This window comes from Ambystoma mexicanum, chromosome 5p (genome assembly GCF_040938575.1).
Source record: "Ambystoma mexicanum isolate Mex_15411 chromosome 5p, UKY_AmexF1_1, whole genome shotgun sequence".
In the NCBI taxonomy this organism is placed as follows: Eukaryota; Metazoa; Chordata; class Amphibia; order Caudata; family Ambystomatidae; genus Ambystoma; species Ambystoma mexicanum.
In genome coordinates this window covers 71136158-71158049 of record NC_090930.1, presented here as the reverse complement: position 1 = coordinate 71158049, position 21892 = coordinate 71136158, and the positions used below count along the sequence as shown (strand labels likewise).

General features: G+C 46.2%; 1 protein-coding gene across 2 annotated transcripts in view; it reads right to left on the bottom strand.

Annotated features, from left to right (window-relative positions):
• Positions 1-21892, bottom strand: part of LOC138480740 (phosphatidylinositol 3,4,5-trisphosphate 5-phosphatase 2-like) — a 767550-nt gene that overhangs the window by 191203 nt on the left and 554455 nt on the right. For both annotated transcript variants that reach the window (XM_069612470.1, XM_069612471.1), the window contains 2 exons: positions 12270-12358; positions 9983-10064 (listed from right to left, as the gene is read on the bottom strand). In XM_069612470.1, coding sequence (XP_069468571.1) covers positions 9983-10064; positions 12270-12358 — 171 coding nt within the window. The remainder of the gene's footprint in view (positions 1-9982; positions 10065-12269; positions 12359-21892) is intronic.

Sequence of the window (21892 nt, the reverse complement as noted above, 5' to 3'; positions counted from 1 at the left end):
AAACAATATGATAAGACTCATAAGTAAGATGAGATCGAAAGTGGGTTACGGCTGGACCATGGGTGATGAAAAGTTGATCCCGACTGATTCCTTCACCTACCTTGGGTTTAACTTGGATGCGACAGAAAGCGTAAGGTTTTCTTTGGGCAGTTTGATGTGTAGAAAGACCCAAATGGCAACTCAGATGAAAAAATGTAAAAAGAATATTGTAGATTTTCGTTGAGCCCACTTGTTTCCTTTTACAGAATGAAGGTCGAGCCATGTCTTTTATATGGTACAGAGATAAGCCACGGCTTGCAATCTGTGCCTTATGAAAACGTTGAGTCCGGGTTTGGAAACATGCACTGGGCTTTCCAGACTGCGTGCCCATCACAGCACTAAGGTTTGAATTAGGTTTGAGTTCTGTAAGTAGCCTTATTGACTGGAGGATTCTCCTATTATATAGATGACAACTTGTGTCGGTGAGGGGCTCGCTCTATGAGGAACTGGCTGGGGTCGTTTAGAAAACTTTAGGACTAGAGTGGAACGAGTGTTGAGTGATATAGGAACTACACCTTGTGTGTTAATTGCAAATCCAAATGATGTAAACAAGTATCTCTGTAGATGGGGCTGAATAAATATAATCCAGAAGATGAGAGAGTACACATTGTATTCTAGTCTCTTTACTATTGATAAGCCACTGAGTGCTCTACCGAAATATCTCACAACGTTCCTGAATGGCTTTGGGGCTGGTCCGTTCCTCCGATTTAGATTAAATCCGCTCCCGACAGGAGAAATATGTAATATCAGAACTTGTGGAGATGGAGTGAGAAGAGGCTGTCCTCTTTGCGGTGTTGGGGATGTGGTCCAAAATCAAGAACATACAGTTCTGTTCTGTCCCGCTTTATGGATATTAAGAACACGGATATTGAAGCAGTTCACATATGATTTTAGCCTTCTGGTCTCTGGATTGTTCTTCTCAAGAATTTCGAGTGGGGAGGATACTGAACCCACAATTGCAGTTATAAAAATGTTAAAAGAGTCCAGTGTAATTAATTTAAGATGGTAAAACTGGGATTGAATAACAGTGAATGCTATTGGTGTAAGTTAACCAGTTCTAAATGTATAGCAAGTTCTTTTTAAAGCAAATGATAATTGAGAAAATTGATTAGTGATTTTTAGCAATGTTTACATTTTGGTATCTGAACTATTGATTTGTGTAAGGTTGAGTATATGCAACCAGTGTCACAATAAAGCAAAACAAAACATAGTTAATAGTTTGAGCTTCCTCCATACAATTTTCAATGGGACATTCACTCTCTATGTGAAATGTGATTGTTTGAGCTTCCTCTGCACAGTTTCCATGAGACCTTCACTCTCTCTGTGATATCTGCTTTTCGAGAATCGTCTGAATAGTTTTCGTGGGGCCTCCACTCTCTCTACGGTATGTGCTTGCTTGATCTTGCCTTCACTCTATCTATGACATTTACCAGTTTAAGTGTTATCTGGATAGGTTCCATGGGCCCTTCTCTCGCTCGATGATATTTGCATAATTGAGCTTCCCCCAACAGTTTCCAACGGACATTCACTCGCTCTATGATATTTGCTTGATTGGGCTTCCCCCAACAGTTTCCAAGGGACATTCACTCGCTCTATGATATTTCCATGATTGAGCTTCCCCCAACAGTTTCCAAGGGACATTCAATCGCTCTATGATATTTGCATGATTGAGCTTCCCCCAACAGTTTCCAAGGGACATTCACTCGCTCTATGATATTTGCATGATTGAGCTTCCCCCAACAGTTTCCAAGGGACATTCACTCGCTCTATGATATTTCCATGATTGAGCTTCCCCCAACAGTTTCCAAGGGACATTCACTCGCTCTATGATATTTGCATGATTGAGCTTCCCCCAACAGTTTCCAAGGGACATTCACTCGCTCTATGATATTTACATGATTGAGCTTCCCCCAACAGTTTCCAAGGGACATTCACTCGCTCTATGATATTTCCATGATTGAGCTTCCCCCAACAGTTTCCAAGGGACATTCACTCGCGCTATGATATTTGCATGATTGAGCTTCCCCCAACAGTTTCCAAGGGACATTCACTCGCTCTATGATATTTGCATAATTGAGCTTCCCCCAACAGTTTCCATAGGACCTTCGCTCTCTCTATGATATCTGCTTGTTTGAGTGTCCTCCACGGTTTTCATGGGACCTTCACTCTCCCTTTATTATATTTGCTTGTTTGAGCTTCCTACACACAGTTTACCATGGGACCTTCGCTCTCTCTATGATATCTGCTTGTCATCCACGCTTGTCATCCACGCAGTTTCCATGGGACCTTCGCTCTCTCTATGATATTTGCTTGTTTGAGCGTCCTCCACAGTTTCCAGGGGACCTTCACTCTCTCTCTATTAGATATGCTTGTTTGAGCGTCCTCCACAGTTTCCATGGGACCTTGACTCTCCCTCTATTATTTAAGCTTGTTTGAGCTTCCTCTGCATAGTTTCCATGGGACCTTCACCCTCTCTATATTTCTTTGTTCGAGCTTCGTCCGCACAGTTTCTACTTTCAACCACATGTGATATGTGGCATGCCTGTGCCAGAGCGCAACCACCTGAACCATCTCATCCATGTGCCCCTTGACTTCCTCCTGTCAGTGTAACCTACACCTCATAAGAATGGATCAAATCGCATGAAGACCTCTTCTAGCTCACTGGTGGGCACACTGATCATGGGAGTTGCAGCGCTTCCACTGCGCTACAACCGAGCATTGTGGATATAAAAGTGACCAATATATTCCACCTCACTTTGTTTTATTTGTTTGAAATTGCTGTAAGGGCCTCTTGCCTCTGGATGGGGCGTTTGTTAGTGCTGTGCCTCTTTATCTGTTGTTAGGCATCGGCATGCACGACCTTCCATCTGCTATGATACTCATCTATGCTCTCTTGTTGGTCCGGGGTCTCCAGGCATTGCACGCGTATCTTGCACGCGGGATTGCCAGCCTTCCTTTGCTTCATTTCCATTCTGGAGACTGCCCTTACTGTGCTGCCTGGGCACACTGGAACATTTCTTTACTGTGCTAAATTAGCATACTGGAGACTGCCCTTACTGTGCTACCTGGGTACACTGAAAAATGTGTTTATTGTGCCAAATTAGCATACTAGAGTCTGCCCTTACTGTGCTACCTGGGCACACTGGAACGTGTCTTTACTGTGCTAAATTAGCATACAGGGGACGGCCCTTACTGTGCTACCTGGGCACACTGAAACATGTCTTTACTGTGCTAAATTAGCATACTGGGGATGGCCCTTACTGTGCTACCTGGGCACACTGAAACATGTCTTTACTGTGCTAAATTAGCATACTAGAGTCTGCCCTTACTGTGCTACCTGGGCACACTGAAACATGTCTTTACTGTGCTAAATTAGAATACTGGAGACTACCCTTACTGTGCTGCCTGGGCACACTGGAACATTTCTTTACTGTGCTAAATTAGCATACTGGAGACTGCCCTTACTGTGCTACCTGGGTACACTGAAAAATGTGTTTATTGTGCCAAATTAGCATACTAGAGTCTGCCCTTACTGTGCTACCTGGGCACACTGAAACATGTCTTTGCTGTGCTAAATTAGAATACTGGAGACTGCCCTTACTGTGCTACCTGGGCCCACTGGAACATGTCTTTACTGTGCTAAATTAGCATACTGGAGACGGCCCTTACTGTGCTACCTGGGTACACTGAAAAATGTGTTTATTGTGCCAAATTAGCATACTAGAGTCTGCCCTTACTGTGCTACCTGGGCACACTGGAACATGTCTTTACTGTGCTAAATTAGCATACAGGGGACGGCCCTTACTGTGCTACCTGGGCACACTGAAACATGTCTTTACTGTGCTAAATTTGCATACTGGGGATGGCCCTTACTGTGCTACCTGGGCACACTGAAACATGTCTTTACTGTGCTAAATTAGCATACTAGAGTCTGCCCTTACTGTGCTACCTGGGCACACTGAAACATGTCTTTACTGTGCTAAATTAGAATACTGGAGACTACCCTTACTGTGCTGCCTGGGCACACTGAAACATTTCTTTACTGTGCTAAATTAGCATACTGGAGACTGCCCTTACTGTGCTACCTGGGTACACTGAAAAATGTGTTTATTGTGCCAAATTAGCATACTAGAGTCTGCCCTTACTGTGCTACCTGGGCACACTGAAACATGTCTTTACTGTGCTAAATTAGAATACTGGAGACTGCCCTTACTGTGCTACCTGGGCCCACTGGAACATGTCTTTACTGTGCTAAATTAGCATACTGGAGACGGCCCTTACTGTGCTACCTGGGCACACTGAAACATGTCTTTACTGTGCTAAATTAGCATACTAGAGTCTGCCCTTACTGTGCTACCTGGGCACACTGAAACATGTCTTTACTGTGCTAAGTTAGAATACTGGAGACTACCCTTACTGTGCTGCCTGGGCACACTGGAACATTTCTTTACTGTGCTAAATTAGCATACTGGAGACTGCCCTTACTGTGCTACCTGGGTACACTGAAAAATGTGTTTATTGTGCCAAATTAGCATACTAGAGTCAGCCCTTACTGTGCTACCTGGGCACACTGGAACATGTCTTTACTGTGCTAAATTAGCATACTGGAGACTGTCCTAATTTTGCTACCTGGGGCCACTGGAACATGTCTTTACTGTGCTAAATTAGCATACTGGAGACAGCCCTTACTGTGCTACCTAGGAACACTGAAAAATGACTTTACTGTGCTAAATTAGCATACTAGAGTCTGCCCTTACTGTGCTACCTGGGCAGACTGAAACATGTCTTTACTGCGCTAAATTAGAATACTGGAGATTCCCTTACTGTGCTACCTGGGCACACTGGAACATGTCTTTACTGTGCTAAATTAGCATACTGGAGACTGCCCTTACTGTGCTAGCTGGGCACACTGAAAAATGTCTTTACTGTGCTAAATTAGCATAGGGGAGCCTGCCCTTACTGTGCTACCTGGGCACACTGAAACATGTCTTTACTGTGCTAAATTAGAATACTGGAGACTACCCTTACGGTGCTACCTGGGCACACTGGAACATGTCTTTACTGTGCTAAATTAGCATACTGGAGACTGCCGTTACTGTGCTACCTGGGCCCACTGGAACATGTCTTTACTGTGCTACATTAGCATACTGAAAAATGTGTTTATTGTGCTAAATTTGCATTCTAGAGTCTGCCCTTACTGTGCTACCTGGGCACACTGGAACATTTCTTTACTGTGCTAAATTAGCATACTGGAGACTGTCCTAATTTTGCTACCTGGGGCCACTGGAACATGTCTTTACTGTGCTAAATTAGCATACTGGAGACAGCCCTTACTGTGCTACCTGGGCACGCTGGAACATGTCTTTACTGTGCTAAATTAGCATAGGGGAGCCTGCCCTTACTGTGCTACCTGGGCACACTGAAACATGTCTTTACTGTGCTAAATTAGAATACTGGAGACTACCCTTACGGTGCTACCTGGGCACACTGGAACATGTCTTTACTGTGCTAAATTAGCATACTGGAGACTGCCGTTACTGTGCTACCTGGCCCACTGGAACATGTCTTTACTGTGCTAAATTAGCATACTGGAGACTGCCCTTACTGTGCTACCTGGGCACACTGGAACATGTCTTTACAGTGCTAAATTAGCATACTGGAGACTGCCCTTACTGTGCTACCTGGGCACACTGGAACATGTCTTTACTGTGCTAAATTAGCATACTGGAGACTGCCGTTACTGTACTACCTGGGCCCACTGGAACATGTCTTTACTGTGCTAAATTAGCATACTGGAGACTGCCCTTACTGTGCTACCTGGGCACACTGGAACATGTCTTTACTGTGCTAAATTAGCATACTGGAGACTGTCCTAATTTTGCTACCTGAGCCCACTGGAACATGTTTTTACTGTGCTAAATTAGCATACTGGAGACTGCCCTTACTGTGCTACCTGGGCATACTGGAACATGTCTTTACTGTGCTAAATTAGCATACTGAAGACTGTCCTAAATTTGCTACCTGGGGCCACTGGAACATGTCTTTACTGTGCTAAATTAGCATACTGAAGACTGTGCATATTATGCTACCTGGGCACACTGGAAACTGTCCACCCTGTGCTACGTGGGCACACTAGAACATGTCTTTACTGTGGTAAATTAGCATACTGGAGACTGTCCTTATTGTGCTGCCATGGCACACTGGAACATGTCCACACTGTGCTAAATTTGCATACTGGAGACTGCCCTTACTGTGCTACCTGGGCACACTGGAATCTGTCCACACTGTGCTACCTGGAGCATGTCTTTACTGTGCTAAATTAGCATGGTGGAGACTGTCCTTACTGTGCTACCTGGGCACACTGGAACATGGCTTTACTGCGCTAAATTAGAACACTGGAGATTCCCTTACTGTGCTACCTGGGCACACTGAAACATGTCTTTACTGTGCTAAATTAGAATACTGGAGACTACCCTTACGGTGCTACCTGGGCACACTGGAACATGTCTTTACTGTGCTAAATTAGCATACTGGAGACTGCTGTTACTGTGCTACCTGGGCCCACTGGAACATGTCTTTACTGTGCTAAATTGGCATACTGGAGACTGCCCTTAGTGTGCTACCTGGGCACACTGGAACATGTCTTTACTGTGCTAAATTAGCATACTGGAGACTGCCGTTACTGTGCTACCTGGGCCCACTGGAACATGTCTTTACGGTGCTAAATTAGCATACTGGAGACTGCCCTTACTGTGCTACCTGGGCACACTGGAACATGTCTTTACTGTGCTAAATTAGCATACTGGAGACTGCCCTTACTGTGCTACCTGGGCACACTGGAACATGTCTTTACTGTGCTAAATTAGCATACTGGAGACTGTCCTAATTTTGCTACCTGGGGCCACTGGAACATGTCTTTACTGTGCTAAATTAGCATACTGAAGACTGTGCATATTATGCTACCTGGGCACACTGGAAACTGTCCACACTGTGCTACGTGGGCACACTAGAACATGTCTTTACTGTGGTAAATTATCATACTGGAGACTGTCCCTATTGTGCTGTCATGGCACACTAGAACATGTCCACACTGTGCTAAATTTGCATACTGGAGACTGCACTTACTGTGCTACCTGGGCACACTGGAATCTGTCCACACTGTGCTACATGGAGCATGTCTTTACTGTGCTAAATTAGCATGGTGGAGACTGTCCTTACTGTGCTACCTGGGCACACTGGAACATGGCTTTGCTGCGCTAAATTAGAATACTGGAGATTCCCTTACTGTGCTACCTGGGCACACTGGAATATGTCTTTACTGTGCTAAATTAGCATACTGGAGACTGCCCTTACTGTGCTACCTGGGCACACTGAAACATGTCTTTACTGTGCTAAATTAGAATACTGGAGACTACCCTTACGGTGCTACCTGGGCACACTGGAACATGTCTTTACTGTGCTAAATTAGCATACTGGAGACTGCCGTTACTGTGCTACCTGGGCCCACTGGAACATGTCTTTACTGTGCTAAATTAGCATACTGGAGACTGCCCTTAGTGTGCTACCTGGGCACACTGGAACATGTCTTTACTGTGCTAAATTAGCATACTGGAGACTGCCGTTACTGTACTACCTGGGCCCACTGGAACATGTCTTTACTGTGCTAAATTAGCATACTGGAGACGGCCGTTACTGTGCTACCTGGGCCCACTGGAACATGTCTTTACTGTGCTAAATTAGCATACTGGAGACTGCCCTTACTGTGCTACCTGGGCACACTGGAACATGTCTTTACTGTGCTAAATTAGCATACTGGAGACTGTCCTAATTTTGCTACCTGGGGCCACTGGAACATGTCTTTACTGTGCTAAATTAGCATACTGGAGACTGCCCTTACTGTGCTACCTGGGCACACTGGAACATGTCTTTACTGTGCTAAATAAGCATACTGGAGACGGTCCTAATTTTGCTACCTGGGGCCACTGGAACATGTCCACACTGTGCTACGTGGGCACACTAGAACATGTCTTTACTGTGGTAAATTAGCATACTGGAGACTGTCCTTATTGTGCTGCCATGGCACACTGGAACATATCCACACTGTGCTAAATTTTCATACTGGAGACTGCCCTTACTGTGCTACCTGGGCACACTGGAATCTGTCTGCACTGTGCTACCTGGAGCATGTCTTTACTGTGCTAAATTAGCATACTGGAGTCTGCCCTTACTGTGCTACCTGGACACACTGGAATCGTGTCATAATGTGCTAACTGCACATTGTTAATGCTTCTACCGCTTCTAAGCGCTGTCATAATACCCGATGTTGTTACACAGTTTAATATTACTGAATATATTGGACTCAGAAGAATGAAGGGCTGAGCCAGCCCGATCGCAATTCAAGTATGTGACGTGCAGGACGGCCCCTGTCCCACACGTGGGTTTGACAAGCGAGCTATACACATTGATGTTGATGGAAATGGGTGTCCATGATGTGACTGCCTGAATGTTTGATCACACAACCAGAACAAAGTGCCAGAAGTGGGTATTGTAATGGTGCTGCATGGTATAGGCTAGCAGCGCCTGTCATACCAGGGTATTTCCACAGCATATCATAGCAATACCTGGCAAATGGCGGCTGTGGTGTAGACAGGCTGTGACATGAGGAGCAAAGCCCACCTGCAGTACCTCAGTGTCCCACCTGCCGTCCAGAGTATGCCCGACAACTGATGCAGGGCCATATTTGCTTATCTGATGCGTAAAACCGTGTTTAGAATTTTGTTTTGATACAAAAAACGCAAAGTAGTTTAAGAATCATTACAACCTCCATTTTATTTCATCGCCTCCAGAGCACTCCCATCCTCTGCCCCCTCCCCTCCCCTCCCTTATATACAACACTCCATTGATGCACAGCTAGGTTTGTACTCTTGCAACCACATGTATGCACAAGCTGCGTGCCTGCGTCAAAAGAATTATGACTACAAGCATGCGACCTTATAACACAGACTCCCCTGGGGTGCTGCCTGGATCTTGAAGATTGGGCATGACCTTAAGCTCGTTCCAGGCCAGGTGTGAAATAATCAAGCAGTCTTGGTCTTTATGCCCAGTCCATACTTTAGGTTCGAAAGTATAAACTCCACTGTAATGCCAAATGATATGTTCAACAGCTCCAGGGCTTGTTTCTTTGCATGCAGATTACTGTTCTGTGGCAGAAAGTAAAACATGTATCCGTACAAGGGTCTGCCTGCAGAGACAGAATGTTTAATGTATTTAATTGTCTTTGAACAGCGCACCTAACACCGTACCTGAGTTCGGTTTCTAAGTGTGGATCCGGGATTTGAAGCTCTGTTGCTCTGCGTGGTCTTTGGTTCCAAGGCCAGCACATTGTCCAAGAACCCCAGGGAGAGCCAGGGGGCAGATGCCAATGCAGAGGGTTTGCCCGATGGGGTGCGGTACACATATTTGTAGTGCTCCAGAGATCTTTGTGGAACCTGCATGCATATTCACGAATTTTGGCAGGCTCCTATCAGCCTTTCATCCTTACGCAGTTGATAAAATGAGTACCATTTAGTTGGGTAGTGGTACCATCTGTTACTTACAAAGCAATGCAGCTAAAAGCTCAAACTTCGACCCGGTCGCACGAGCAGGCAAAAGGAAACACTTCATTAAAATAAAACATGTTTTTTCAATGCTTCCTTTGGCTTTGGGCGACCTGTGTCTTGGGCCCACGTGTATAGGGTACAGGGGCACTCTTTTCTTACATTCTTGGCATATGGTGGCAATAGCGGAAAACGCTGTGAAAACCTGAGAACAAAGGAGCCTGACCAGTGCTTATTTCTTGGCTGCACATCAGCACATTGTGTGCTGCTAGGCAGCCAAGCCACAGAATCAACAAGAGTGCAGTTCTCACCTCCCACCCCAAGAGGGCGATCTCCACCTAGCTTACCATAAGACGTGCACTTGATGTGTGTCTCTGGGTGGGACTTCCACAGCACACGGTCGCACCAGGAAGGGGCGTTCATTCTCATCTGCAAAGTAGAAAAAGGGACCTTGAAAGCCCATAGCGCGACACACATTGCCTTGCCGCCTTCCTGATGGCGCTACAAGGCCATTATGTTCTGCTCTCCAAGTTTACAGATCTAACGATTCAATATTTCCTCATTATATGCACCTCTAAATGTTTGATACTGCAGCTTCCATGATCCTTCACAATTCGTACAATCAACACCATTAACAGACATGTGAGCTCTGTAACATGCGTTCTTTGCATTTAAACATCAAATATTCATACTTGAAAACAGTACCATGATTAACAAGTATGTGCCCATTCATTTACATCACCTGGTGCAAGACAGCGTGATTGGTGCTAAACTCGAGGAAAACGTACATGTTGCTAATGAGTTCTTTGCCACATAAGTTACCAAAACTATACTTTGTCCTCACTCTCCTTTGGGGCACTGTCATCCGTCAAATCAGCTGCCGCTATAACTAACGTTATGCCACCGCAATCACACCACATCACACTGTCCATCATCCCCTTGGGCAGAGGACCACCCAATGAAAGGGCGGGCAAAGTTTCCGTGGGCGGGACGGGAATCTGGAATTGGCAGCATTGTAACCGGTCCCGCGACTTCCAGGGAAAAATCAGACCTCTGTGCATTTTCCACGACTGCGTAGTCCCATAACCCTTGTGTGCCGTCAGCACTGGCTCGTGCCAATGTCACATGTTGGGGTCACGTGTGAGGACATGTGGCCCGCTCTAATAAAAGAGCCGAGCGGTCTCCCGCTCGGCAGTTCCAGCGACACCTAACCCTGTGTATGTGTGTTCATTCCTGCGCTGCGTCCGGTACGGGGGCCATGGGCCCATCGGGCCACCCGAACAGCAGGGGCACCACTGTAATGGCGGGGACCAGAGAACTCAGGCCCCCATAACAATAGCCCAATTGTGGCCAATATACAATTGTTTGTTTGTTGTATTATTTATAATGTGTGCCAGACCCCAGGGTATCAGGGCGCAAAAAGCAACAAGAAAATGTTCAGCTTCGGTTACAGTGCTGTACAGTTATATACATATATAAAGCAGAATATATACACAGGGAGTAAGGTAGCTTAGGTAGCAAGGTTAGAAGACATACATTCATTGTCCCACTGGACCAAATAAACACAATCATTGCTTCACGTGGGAATTCGTGGTCATTCGCGGATAAGTTGGGGGTCATTTTGTGCTTAGCAAGGCCATGAAGACTCAGAGGGTCTTGCCAATCCCACCACCCAGGTCCTGCGACTTGGGCCTAGTCACCGCGAGTGCACGCAAGAGCCCGCCCTCGGTAGCGTAAAGGCGGGAGGTAGGGACGGCCTCACTGCAGCTACCACACAGGGTTTGGCAAATGCATTGCAGGAGTGGAGGGAGGCGGGGATGACAGCAATCATGGGGGAAAAGGGGGAAATCCCAGTGAAATTCTCTTTTCCATCGGAAGACAAAAATGTATCCTCCAGGGCCCTCATCCCCATGGAAGGCAGAACAGTGTACCACACCATGGAATTCCACTGCGTAAGTGAAACATGGCATTCGGACTGCCCGTAGCCCCAGGGCCAGACCCGGCTGTTGAATGAAGCATTATGTGAATGGATGAATGAATGAAAGGCAGCTGCTGTTTGGTTCAGGATTCATCTGCAGGGTCATGACCTCCGTTACAGGGCTTTGCCTTTTAAAACACTTTCTGCCACTACAGGGATGGGGCATTAAACCCCCATATATGAGTAGTGATACCCAGCCAAGTGTCTTCCATTACCCATCTTCATTACTAAGGGTTTTCATCCATCAGGTCAGATGACTGGACACGTGACGCTTTCTAACCAACAGGAACCAGAGACTTTTACATTTGCATTCTTGGCTTTAGCTCTGGAGAGTTTAGAGCATGGGATACAGGCCTTCATTTTGGAATCTGTCAGCCCCCCTCCATATACCCCTCCCTCTTTTGCACAGCTTTTTAGCCAGGTTTAATTAATTAACTAATCATTTGTAACACGCTAATTACCGGAGACCAGTCTCTAAGCGCGGGAGCAAGGTTTCGAACCTATGCTGCTCTGCCTTGTCTTGCTTCCAAAACAAATGCGTTGCCCCTGAGCTATCCTCCCGCCCCAACAAGAGCAGCAGCGACTCAGGACCCCCCTGAGGTTTGTGCTACATATGCATACATACATACAGAAAGGAGAAGGCCCTGGCTACTTACCCCCGCGCCTTTGTGCCTATGGCAGTTGTAGCTGTCCCGCGTGCCTCTCTCATAGCGATACGTCGGTGGGAATGAAATCTCCTCCTCATCTGAAAGGAAACAATACTGGGCATTATAAGTCATTTAAGGCCCCCTTGTATAGTGTGCGGGACAGCCCTGAGGAGCAGCAGATGACTGTAAAGAGGCTATGTATTATACTGCAGCAAGAGCTTCTCACTCATAGAGCAATGGAGGGTGTGGGATGCAGGTGAGACCAGGGGGCAGATGTGGGATGCAGGTGAGACCAGATGGCAGATGTGGGATGCAGGTGAGAACAGATGGCAGATGCGGGATGCAGGTGAGACCAGGTGGCAGATGTGGGATGCAGGTGAGGCCAGATGGCAGATGTGGGATGCAGGTGAGACCAGATCGCATGTGGGATGCAGGTGAGACCAGATGGCAGATGTGGGATGCAGGTGAGACCACATGGCAGATGTGGGATGCAGATGAGACCAGATAGCATGTGGGATGCAGGTGAGACCAGATGGCAGATGTGGGATACAGGTGAGACCAGATTGCAGATGTGGGATGCAGGTGAGACCAGGTGGCAGATGTGGGATGAAGGTGAGAGCAGATCGCATGTGGGACGCAGGTGAGACCAGATGGCAGATGTGGGATGCAGGTGAGGCCAGATGGCAGATGTGGGATGCAGCTGAGACCAGATCGCATGTGGGATGCAGGTGAGACCAGGTGGCAGATGTGGGATGCAGGTGAGACCAGATGGCAGATGTGGGATGCAGGTGAGGCCAGATGGCAGATGTGGGATGCAGCTGAGACCAGATGGCAGATGGGGGATGCAGCTGAGACCAGATGGCATATGTGGGATGCAGGTGAGGCCAGATGGCAGATGTGAGATGCAGATGAGACCAGATGGCAGATGTGGGATGCAGGTGAGGCCAAATGGCAGATGTGGGATGCAGGTGAGACAAGTGGCAGATGTGGGATGCAGGTGAGACCAGATGGCAGATGTGGGATGCAGGTGAGACCAGATGGCAGATGTGGGATGCAGGTGAGGCCAGATGGCAGATGTGGGATGCAGCTGAGACCAGATGGCAGATGGGGGATGCAGCTGAGACCAGATGGCATATGTGGGATGCAGGTGAGGCCAGATGGCAGATGTGAGATGCAGGTGAGACCAGATGGCAGATGTGGGATGCAGGTGAGGCCAGATGGCAGATGTGGGATGCAGGTGAGACCAGGTGGCAGATGTGGAATGCAGGTGAGACCAGACCGCATGTGGGATGCAGGTGAGACAAGTGGCAGATGTGGGATGCAGGTGAGACCAGATGGCAGATGTGGGATGCAGGTGAGAACAGATGGCAGATGTGGGATGCAGGTGAGACCAGGTGGCAGATGTGGTATGCAGGTGAGACCAGATGGCAGATGTGGGATGCAGGTGAGACCAGGGGGCAGATGTGGGATGCAGGTGAGACCAGATCGCATGTGGGATGCAGGTGAGACCAGATGGCAGATGTGGGATGCAGGTGAGACCACATGGAAGATGTGGGATGCAGGTGAGACCAGGTGGCAGATGTGGGATGCAGGTGAGACCAGATGGCAGATGTGGGATGCAGGTGAGGCCAGATGGCAGATGTGGGATGCAGGTGAGACCATATCGTAGATGGAGGATGCAGCTGAGACCAGTTGACAGATGTGGGATGCAGGTGAGGCCAGATGGTAGATGTGGGATGCAGGTGAGACCAGATGGCAGATGTTGGACGCAGGTGAGAGCAGATGGCAGATGTGGGATGCAGGTGAGACCATATCGTAGATGGAGGATGCAGCTGAGACCAGATGGCAGATGTGGGATGCAGATGAGACCAGATGGCACATGTGGGATGCAGGTGAGACCAGATCGCAGATGTTGAATGCAGGTGAGAGCAGATTGCAGATGTGGGATGCAGGTGAGACCAGTCGGCAGACGTGGGATGCAGGGGAGACCAAATCTCAACTGTGGGATGCAGGTGAGACCAGATGGCAGATGTGGGATGCAGGTGAGGCCAGATGGCAGATGTGGGATGCAGGTGAGACCAGATGGCAGATGTGGGATGCAGGTGAGGCCAGATGGCAGATGTGGGATTCAATTGAGAGCAGATGGCAGATGTGGGATTCAGGTGAGACCATATTGCAGATTGCAGATGTGGGATGCAGATGAGACCGGATTGCAGATGTTGGGATGGGTTTGTACAGTTTGTTCTCACATAGTAACGTTATGTTAAACATTTTTAGACTCCAAAGCATAGGGTAATATAGTGATTTTAGCAAGTCGTATGTTTGCGATCAAGTGCATATGCAGAGTTTAGAACCCAGGATTCCAGGTTCCCAGGTCAGTAAATTGCCGACTGGACATTTCCCCTCCTAAAATATTCACATGGGACAAAGATGAAAACAATGTTGTTTGTAGTGACTCTATTACCTGGTAGATAGCTATCAAATACCAGTTCTAATTTAAAGGAATCGATTAATAATGATCTTATATATATTTATATATATATATATAATAGTGTATCAGCTTCAGCACTTTAGTTAAGGTGAGTATCAAGTTTAATTGGAAACTCAAAAATTTAATTGCTAATAACTTTTAACTTCCATAATGGATTTGGCTGATATTTTGCAAACAGGAAGTTTGTCATGGGCCCTCCCAGACTGGACATTTTGGAAAAGATTTATTAAAAAGTCAACATTTCTGCACAGCACACAGCAAAAACCACTGTACGGAATTGGACCAAGTACGAAACAACTTGAGCACGAAGCGTTGACTCAATTTCTGGGATTTAGTTAATCAAATATTTGACAGAGAAGGGGGTGACCCCTCTCCCAAAATTATAACCATATCTCCCATGGTGCTTTGCAGCAGAGAGGCTGATTTCAGAAATGAAAAAGCAGCCATTCCCAACATTCTATTGCTAATAAACTTTGACTTGCTCAATGAATTTGGATGAAAATCTCAAAACAAAAGATTTGTTAAGGCCCCCACAATCCCCTCAACCCAAACTATACATTTTGTGAACAATATGTTATGAAATAAAAATGTTATCAAGAAAACAAAACACCACAGTTTCAGTTTTCACCCCATTCATTTTCTCATAGATACAAAGTGAAGTATTTGAACAGGCGTAGCGCAAAAACCACTGGGCAGATTTGGACCAAATAAGAAAGGATTTGGGCACAAAGCACTGACTTACTATCTGGGTTGGAGTGAATCCGTTGAGATAGTTCTTAAATATTTGACAGTGGACGGGGTTCCCCGGCACATTCAAACCTTTATATCAGTCTTGGTGCTTTGCAGCAGAAAGGCTGAAAGAGGCTAATAACTTTTGACTTGCTGATGGATTTGAATTAAATTTTCTAAACCAAGGGTATGTCAAGGGCCCTCCCAAACTGGACAAATCATGAAAAAGTTATTAAGAAAAGATAAAAATGCATTTTTCAGCCTATTCTCATTTATTGTCCCATAGAGAAAAAGAGCAGTTTTTGAACAGCCGTAGTACAAAAACTGCTGGGCAAATATGGACCAAATAAGACAAGATTTGGGAACAAAGTGTTGACTTAATTCCCATGACTGGTTTGGGGTAAATCCATTGAGTCGTTTTTAAAATATTCGACAGGATGCCCCTGCACCTTAAAACCTTTATATCGGTCTTGGTGCTTTGCAGCAGAGAAGCTGAGAGAGGCTATTAACTTTCAATTGCTGGACTGATTTGGATGAAATTTTAAGCAAAAGGCTTGTCAAGGGCCCCTCCAAACTGGAAATTGGCTAATTGTCCCCAAAGAAACCTATTGGTGCAACATTTACAGTGACCACATGGCTAGTGGGCCACATAGAAACCTATTGGTGCAACATGTACAGTGACCACATGGCTAGTGGGCCACATAGAATCCTATTGGTGCAACATGTACAGTGACCACATGGCTAGTGGGCCACATAGAAACCTATTGGTGCAACATGTACAGTGACCACATGGCTAGTGGGCCACATAGAAACCTATTGGTGCAACATTTACAGTGACCACATGGCTAGTGGGCCACATAGAAACCTATTGATGCAACATGTACAGTGACCACATGACTAGTGGACCACATAGAAACCTACTGTACAGTGTCCAGGGCCAAAGGCTGTGGCTAGTGGGATCCGCAGAAACCTGTTTGTGCAACATGAACAGTGGTCATGGTCAAAGGCCATGGCTAGTGGGCACCGAAGAAAATATAGTATGACAAAACTCTTGAAATTCAACTTGAGTTAGGAGAGAGATAAGGTGATCAGGTGTAGCGTGTAAATTAAAAGGAAGAAAATCGTTGAAATTCAGTGGAAAACACATTGGTTATGAGAGTTGAGGTGATCAGATTTAATGCAACAAAACTCCTGAAATTCAGTTATCAATTTCGAGCAAGTCAACCTTCGCTATGAGCCCACTCTGGCGCAGCTTATGACCGCAATGATGACATCACAGATTACCTCATTGATGCAATTAGTGATGCCGCCAGTGATGTCATCAGTGATTTCATCATACATGACTTCACTGATGAGATCAATAATGACATCAAATGTGACATTACTGATTAGATCAATTAGAATATTTTTGTTGACCTCTCTTGATACATATTGTATTGTATTACACTTAAAATTAATAACAACATGACTGTGATGTCCTCATTGTGCTCACACGCTGCACAACAGGGTGCACAACAGGGTGCACATAGCTAAGGTGGACTTGCTTGAAAAGTTACTGCTGAATTTCAGGGTTTTTTACGTTCAATCTTATCACCTTAACTCTCTCTTAACCAAGGTTTTTTTCACTGAATATATACATACATACACATATATATATAAATATTCAGCTAAAGCCACCTTAACTTTGCATCCCTTGTGGCGCAGCCTATGACTACAATGATGACATCACAGATGACATCACTGATAACATCCCTGGTGGCATCAGCTCTGCACTCACCAGCAGCCAGAGCAGAACTCCTGAGCACTGACACCGCTTTCCGCTGGTTTATTTATTTATTTAGACATTTGTAAAGCGCACCTAACCCAGCGGCAATTGGGCGCTGGGTTACATATGAGTGGTGGTTACAGTATTTACATATTGCAGTTGGTTACAGGCTATGGATGCAGTTATGCAGTAAAATATGTTATATGCATGACATAGTAGATACCGTTAGTTACAGTAACAGGTACAGGTAGATTGCTGGTACATAGTTAAGATTATGGATGGGCCTTGAATCGCAGACCCTGTCCTTGGACAGCGGGTGCAGGCTCTATGCTGGACTCCATGCTGCTCGCCATGATGCCGCTGCGCCCTGCTTCGGCCCCTGCTGTGGGACTCACTTTGTCCTCTATTGCCATTTAACTCTCCTTCTCCCTCAAATCTCGCCCTGGGTGGTGGGATACGACTCCTGGGGGCAGTGGGTCTCCTCTACCTCTCATTCCTAAGAATTCAGATATCATCTTTTCCCAAACTACTGCAAGTGAAAACTTCACAAGTAGTGCTATGATGTATGTGTTGCTGCTGACTATTTTTCCCAATGTACTCTTTGTTATGAACTGTTATAACATGCTAAAATCACATACGTAGAAAAGTCACGGTGGTCTAAATATGTGCAAGCACCTAGAGTGATCTCATGTCTGATGCCATCAGTTAAATAGTCACTGTTGTCATATGTGATATTGGTGATGGCACCAGTGATGCCATCAGTGAAGTCATACAGGATGGTAATAATGATGTAACCGCAATATGACCACAATGATGATATCACACTAGACATCCCTAATGACATCACTGATTACATCATCTATGACATCAGCCACTGCCGCCCTATCATATATATTTCTCTAAGGCTGTCTGCGCATTGGGGACTGAGCAGGCGCGCAGCCTGGCTCCCCCTCTAGCCCCCTTCTCTGCTAAAATATGGAAATATTGTGCCCTTTTATCATCTTCCTTATGTCTGCCAAATGCTCTTTGAATTTATGCAAAGCATCCATGTACCCTGATTGGTGGTATTTGTCCCCCTCCCCTTTCTCGTAGGTGTATTTCAAAGGAGGACAATAAGGGTGTGCCAGACTATCCATCTTGAGACGCTAACCTTCTATCACAAAAGTATTGATATTTTGTTCAGCTGACTACAACAGTACTGGAAATAACAATAATAAAATCAACATTGTATTTTTTTTTTAAAGAGCCAGTTTACAATGTTAGTGGAATTAAATAATTTCCCATGTTAACAGCTTGTTTCGCCAGGAATGCAGAGCATTGTGTCTCTCTAAATGTCCATCTTTCCTGGAACGGCTTAGCCTCGGATACCAATCAGTGATATGCTTTATTTTGTGTACTGTCCGTTGAGTGATTCAGCTGAACCCGCACATTTATCACTGTGTGCACCAACACTAATAATACAGCTGGCTTTCTAGAAAACTAGAAAGGCAGCTGTAAACCCTGCAGCCTGGCAAACTGCTTCCAAAGTCTGTCAGAACCCGAGCACCCCCCACAGAACACATCTGCCCCCCCCCCGCGCCCCTCTCACTTCCCCTGTATGGACATTGCAGCCCGAGTGTAGCGGTGACATTCCTGCAGGACACACGCGGTTACTTCATATGTCTCCAAATACTAGGCCAGCCCCCACCTGAAGCGAGTCCTGAGGGGCTGCTGCCTCTTTCTGCTTTTAAGCATAGACAGCGCCCCCTTCAGGATATCGCTGCCTTTGTTTTGGCGGCTCTGCTCTCAGCAATGTCTGGTGTGCTCTGTCTGACAGGGTGACTCTGAGGGACAGGGGGAGAGGGAGCGAGAAAGAGGGATAGGGAGAGAGGGACAGAGAGAGAGCGAGAGAGAGAGGGAGAGGGAGAGAAAGGGAGAGGGAGTTGGAGGGAGCGAGAAAGAGGGATAGGGAGAGAGGGACAGAGAGAGAGCGAGAGAGAGAGGGAGGGGGAGAGAAAGGGAGAGGGAGATGGAGGGAGCGAGAAAGAGGGATAGGGAGAGAGAGAGGGACAGAGAGAGGGAGAGGGAGAAAAAGGGAGAGGGAGAGGGAGATGGAGGGAGAGGGAGAGAGCGAGAGAGAGAGGGAGGGGGAGAGAAAGGGAGAGGGAGTTGGAGGGAGCGAGAAAGAGGGATAGGGAGAGAGAGAGGGACAGAGAGAGAGAGAGAGAGGGGGAGAGGGAGAAAAAGGGAGAGGGAGAGGGAGATGAGGGAGAGGGAGATGGAGGGAGCGAGAAAGAGGGATAGGGAGAGAGGGACAGAGAGAGAGCGAGAGGGAGAGGGAGAGAAAGGGAGAGGGAGATGGAGGGAGCGAGAAAGAGGGATAGGGAGAGAGAGAGGGACAGAGAGAGAGAGAGGGAGAGGGAGAAAAAGGGAGAGGGAGAGGGAGATGAGGGAGAGGGAGCGAGAGAGAGAGTGAGAGGAGAGAGAGAGAACATTGCATTCTGTGTGCAGCTAGGAGTCTGATGGATCTACTGGGCCAGTGCACTGGGAAGGGATCCTTTACCTCTGGAGCATCTGCTCAGCCTCATTGGCCAGGTATTTAATCACCTGGACATCTTATATGTAATGAATTGGCGACAGATCAATTATTGCCTGAGAATCGACTCCATTTCTGAATATAAATTGAAATGTCATTCACTGAAATGAACACTAATTATGGCTGCATTGCATCCAATGGCAATGGGGCATAAACCGGCGGTGATTAGGCACAGCATGAAAGCCTTATAATCTCACATACCCTAACATGACAGAACACATCTATCTCTGTATTAGCTGCTGTGAGCGGAATCACTGTGTTAAGGATATAACAGTGCACTGGGGCGGTCTCATTGCTCATCTAAGAACATGAATCTGAATTAAAAAGAAACTAGATGTATCCGGAGTATCAAATGCCGGTCTCTTTCTCTCTCATCCATCGCTTTTTCTTTCTCTCCTCGCTCTTTTTCTCTATCTCTCTCACCAGTCTGTTTCTCTCTCTCTTTGACCACTTGCTCTTTCTCTCTGTCTCTCTCTCTCTACCTCTCTCACCACTTCCTTTCTCTGTTTCTCTCTCACCCCTCGCACCTTCCATCTCTCTCGCTTTCTCTCTCTCTCGCTCTCTCTCACCCTTTGTTCTTTCTCTCTCTCTCACCCATCACTCTTCCTCTCTCCCTCACCCCTCACTCTTTCTCTCCCTGTCTCTCACTCTCCCCCTCCGTCTCTCCCACCCTTCACTCTTTCTCTCTCTCTCTTTCTCTGTGCTCTCTTTCTCTCTATGTAGCGCTCTTTTTCTCTGTCGATCCCTGTCTCACGCTATGTGCACGTTTGCTTTAGCTGCCCCAACTGTTACTAACAGCTGCGTGACCAGAAAAAAAACAGATTTCTTGAGGAGCAGAAATTATTTAGCTTTTCATACATTGTCTCCAGCTCTTTTTTTACATGTTTATTTCAAATGATCGCTTACAGTTTATATTGTAGTCGTAATAAGAGTGTTTCATTATTTTTAGATGGAAAGTTATTATGCCAAATAGAAAATATCGAAAGCTCCTTTTGTACTATTTCAAAATAGCCCCATGGTAAGCGAAACAAATAGCACCAATTAGGGTTGCTGGCTTCTTTGCATAGAAGTGCATTTTGGGAATGAAGGAATGGCCAGAGATTTTATATTTCACAAATGTATGCCTGTAATAAAAGTTGTATTCTTGAATCGCTAAGTACATACAGCACACTTTAGTGTGCATTTCATTGTTCATAACACTCACCCTAACATTAAAATGTGTGTACAATTGAATCCTATAGACTGTGTAGGACAGCCAACGTACTTAAAGTGGATAAAGTGGCTGTGGCATCAGTCACTTCAGTGGGGTCTAAGAGGAATGTGGACATATTGCCTGTGTGGGAGTCCCCCCTTCCAATGTGCTGACGTCCTAAGTGACATGTATATGCAGCATTATGTTCTCAAGCTACTTAATTTACTGCTCAAACAATCCTTAGTATTCAAGAACCCAATTGACACACAATCTCAGTGATCAAAGCTACTTAATTTACTGCTCAAACAATCCTTAGTATTCAAGAACCCAATTGACACACAATCTCAGTGATCAATTCTACTTTAATAATTTGTATTATTTGCCTGGTCTGGTCGGGTTCATACCCAGGGAAGCCACATGGCCCACTTGCCGCGAGATAACCTGTTCTTCACCTCCAATCAGTTAACTGGGTGAGGTCCAATCAGCAGCTGAAGGAATCAGTTTCACAAAACTCTTGCCAATCTTTGGAGGGAAATCATATGCCCTGTGAGCAGAAAGAACCCCGTTACCCAAACTTCAGGTTCTGTTTCGTCCGCTGGTAGGACCTGCTCCTGAAAACCTGTCTCTTCTACACAGAGAGGGACTCTGCACCCACCGGGACGCGCTCCATCCAATGGTCTGTGTCTTCACAATGCAATGTAGCTGCCATTGGAACAATGTATTCCCCAACAGACCATTGCATCGAGAGATAGATGCAGTGCTGTTGGACTTGTACACCCACCAATCAGACTACGCAATCTTAATACGTCATTTCCTGTATGCTGACCCATTAGCAGGGAGAGCCAATCATTCAAGAGAGTCAATCAAATTGAACTGGAGA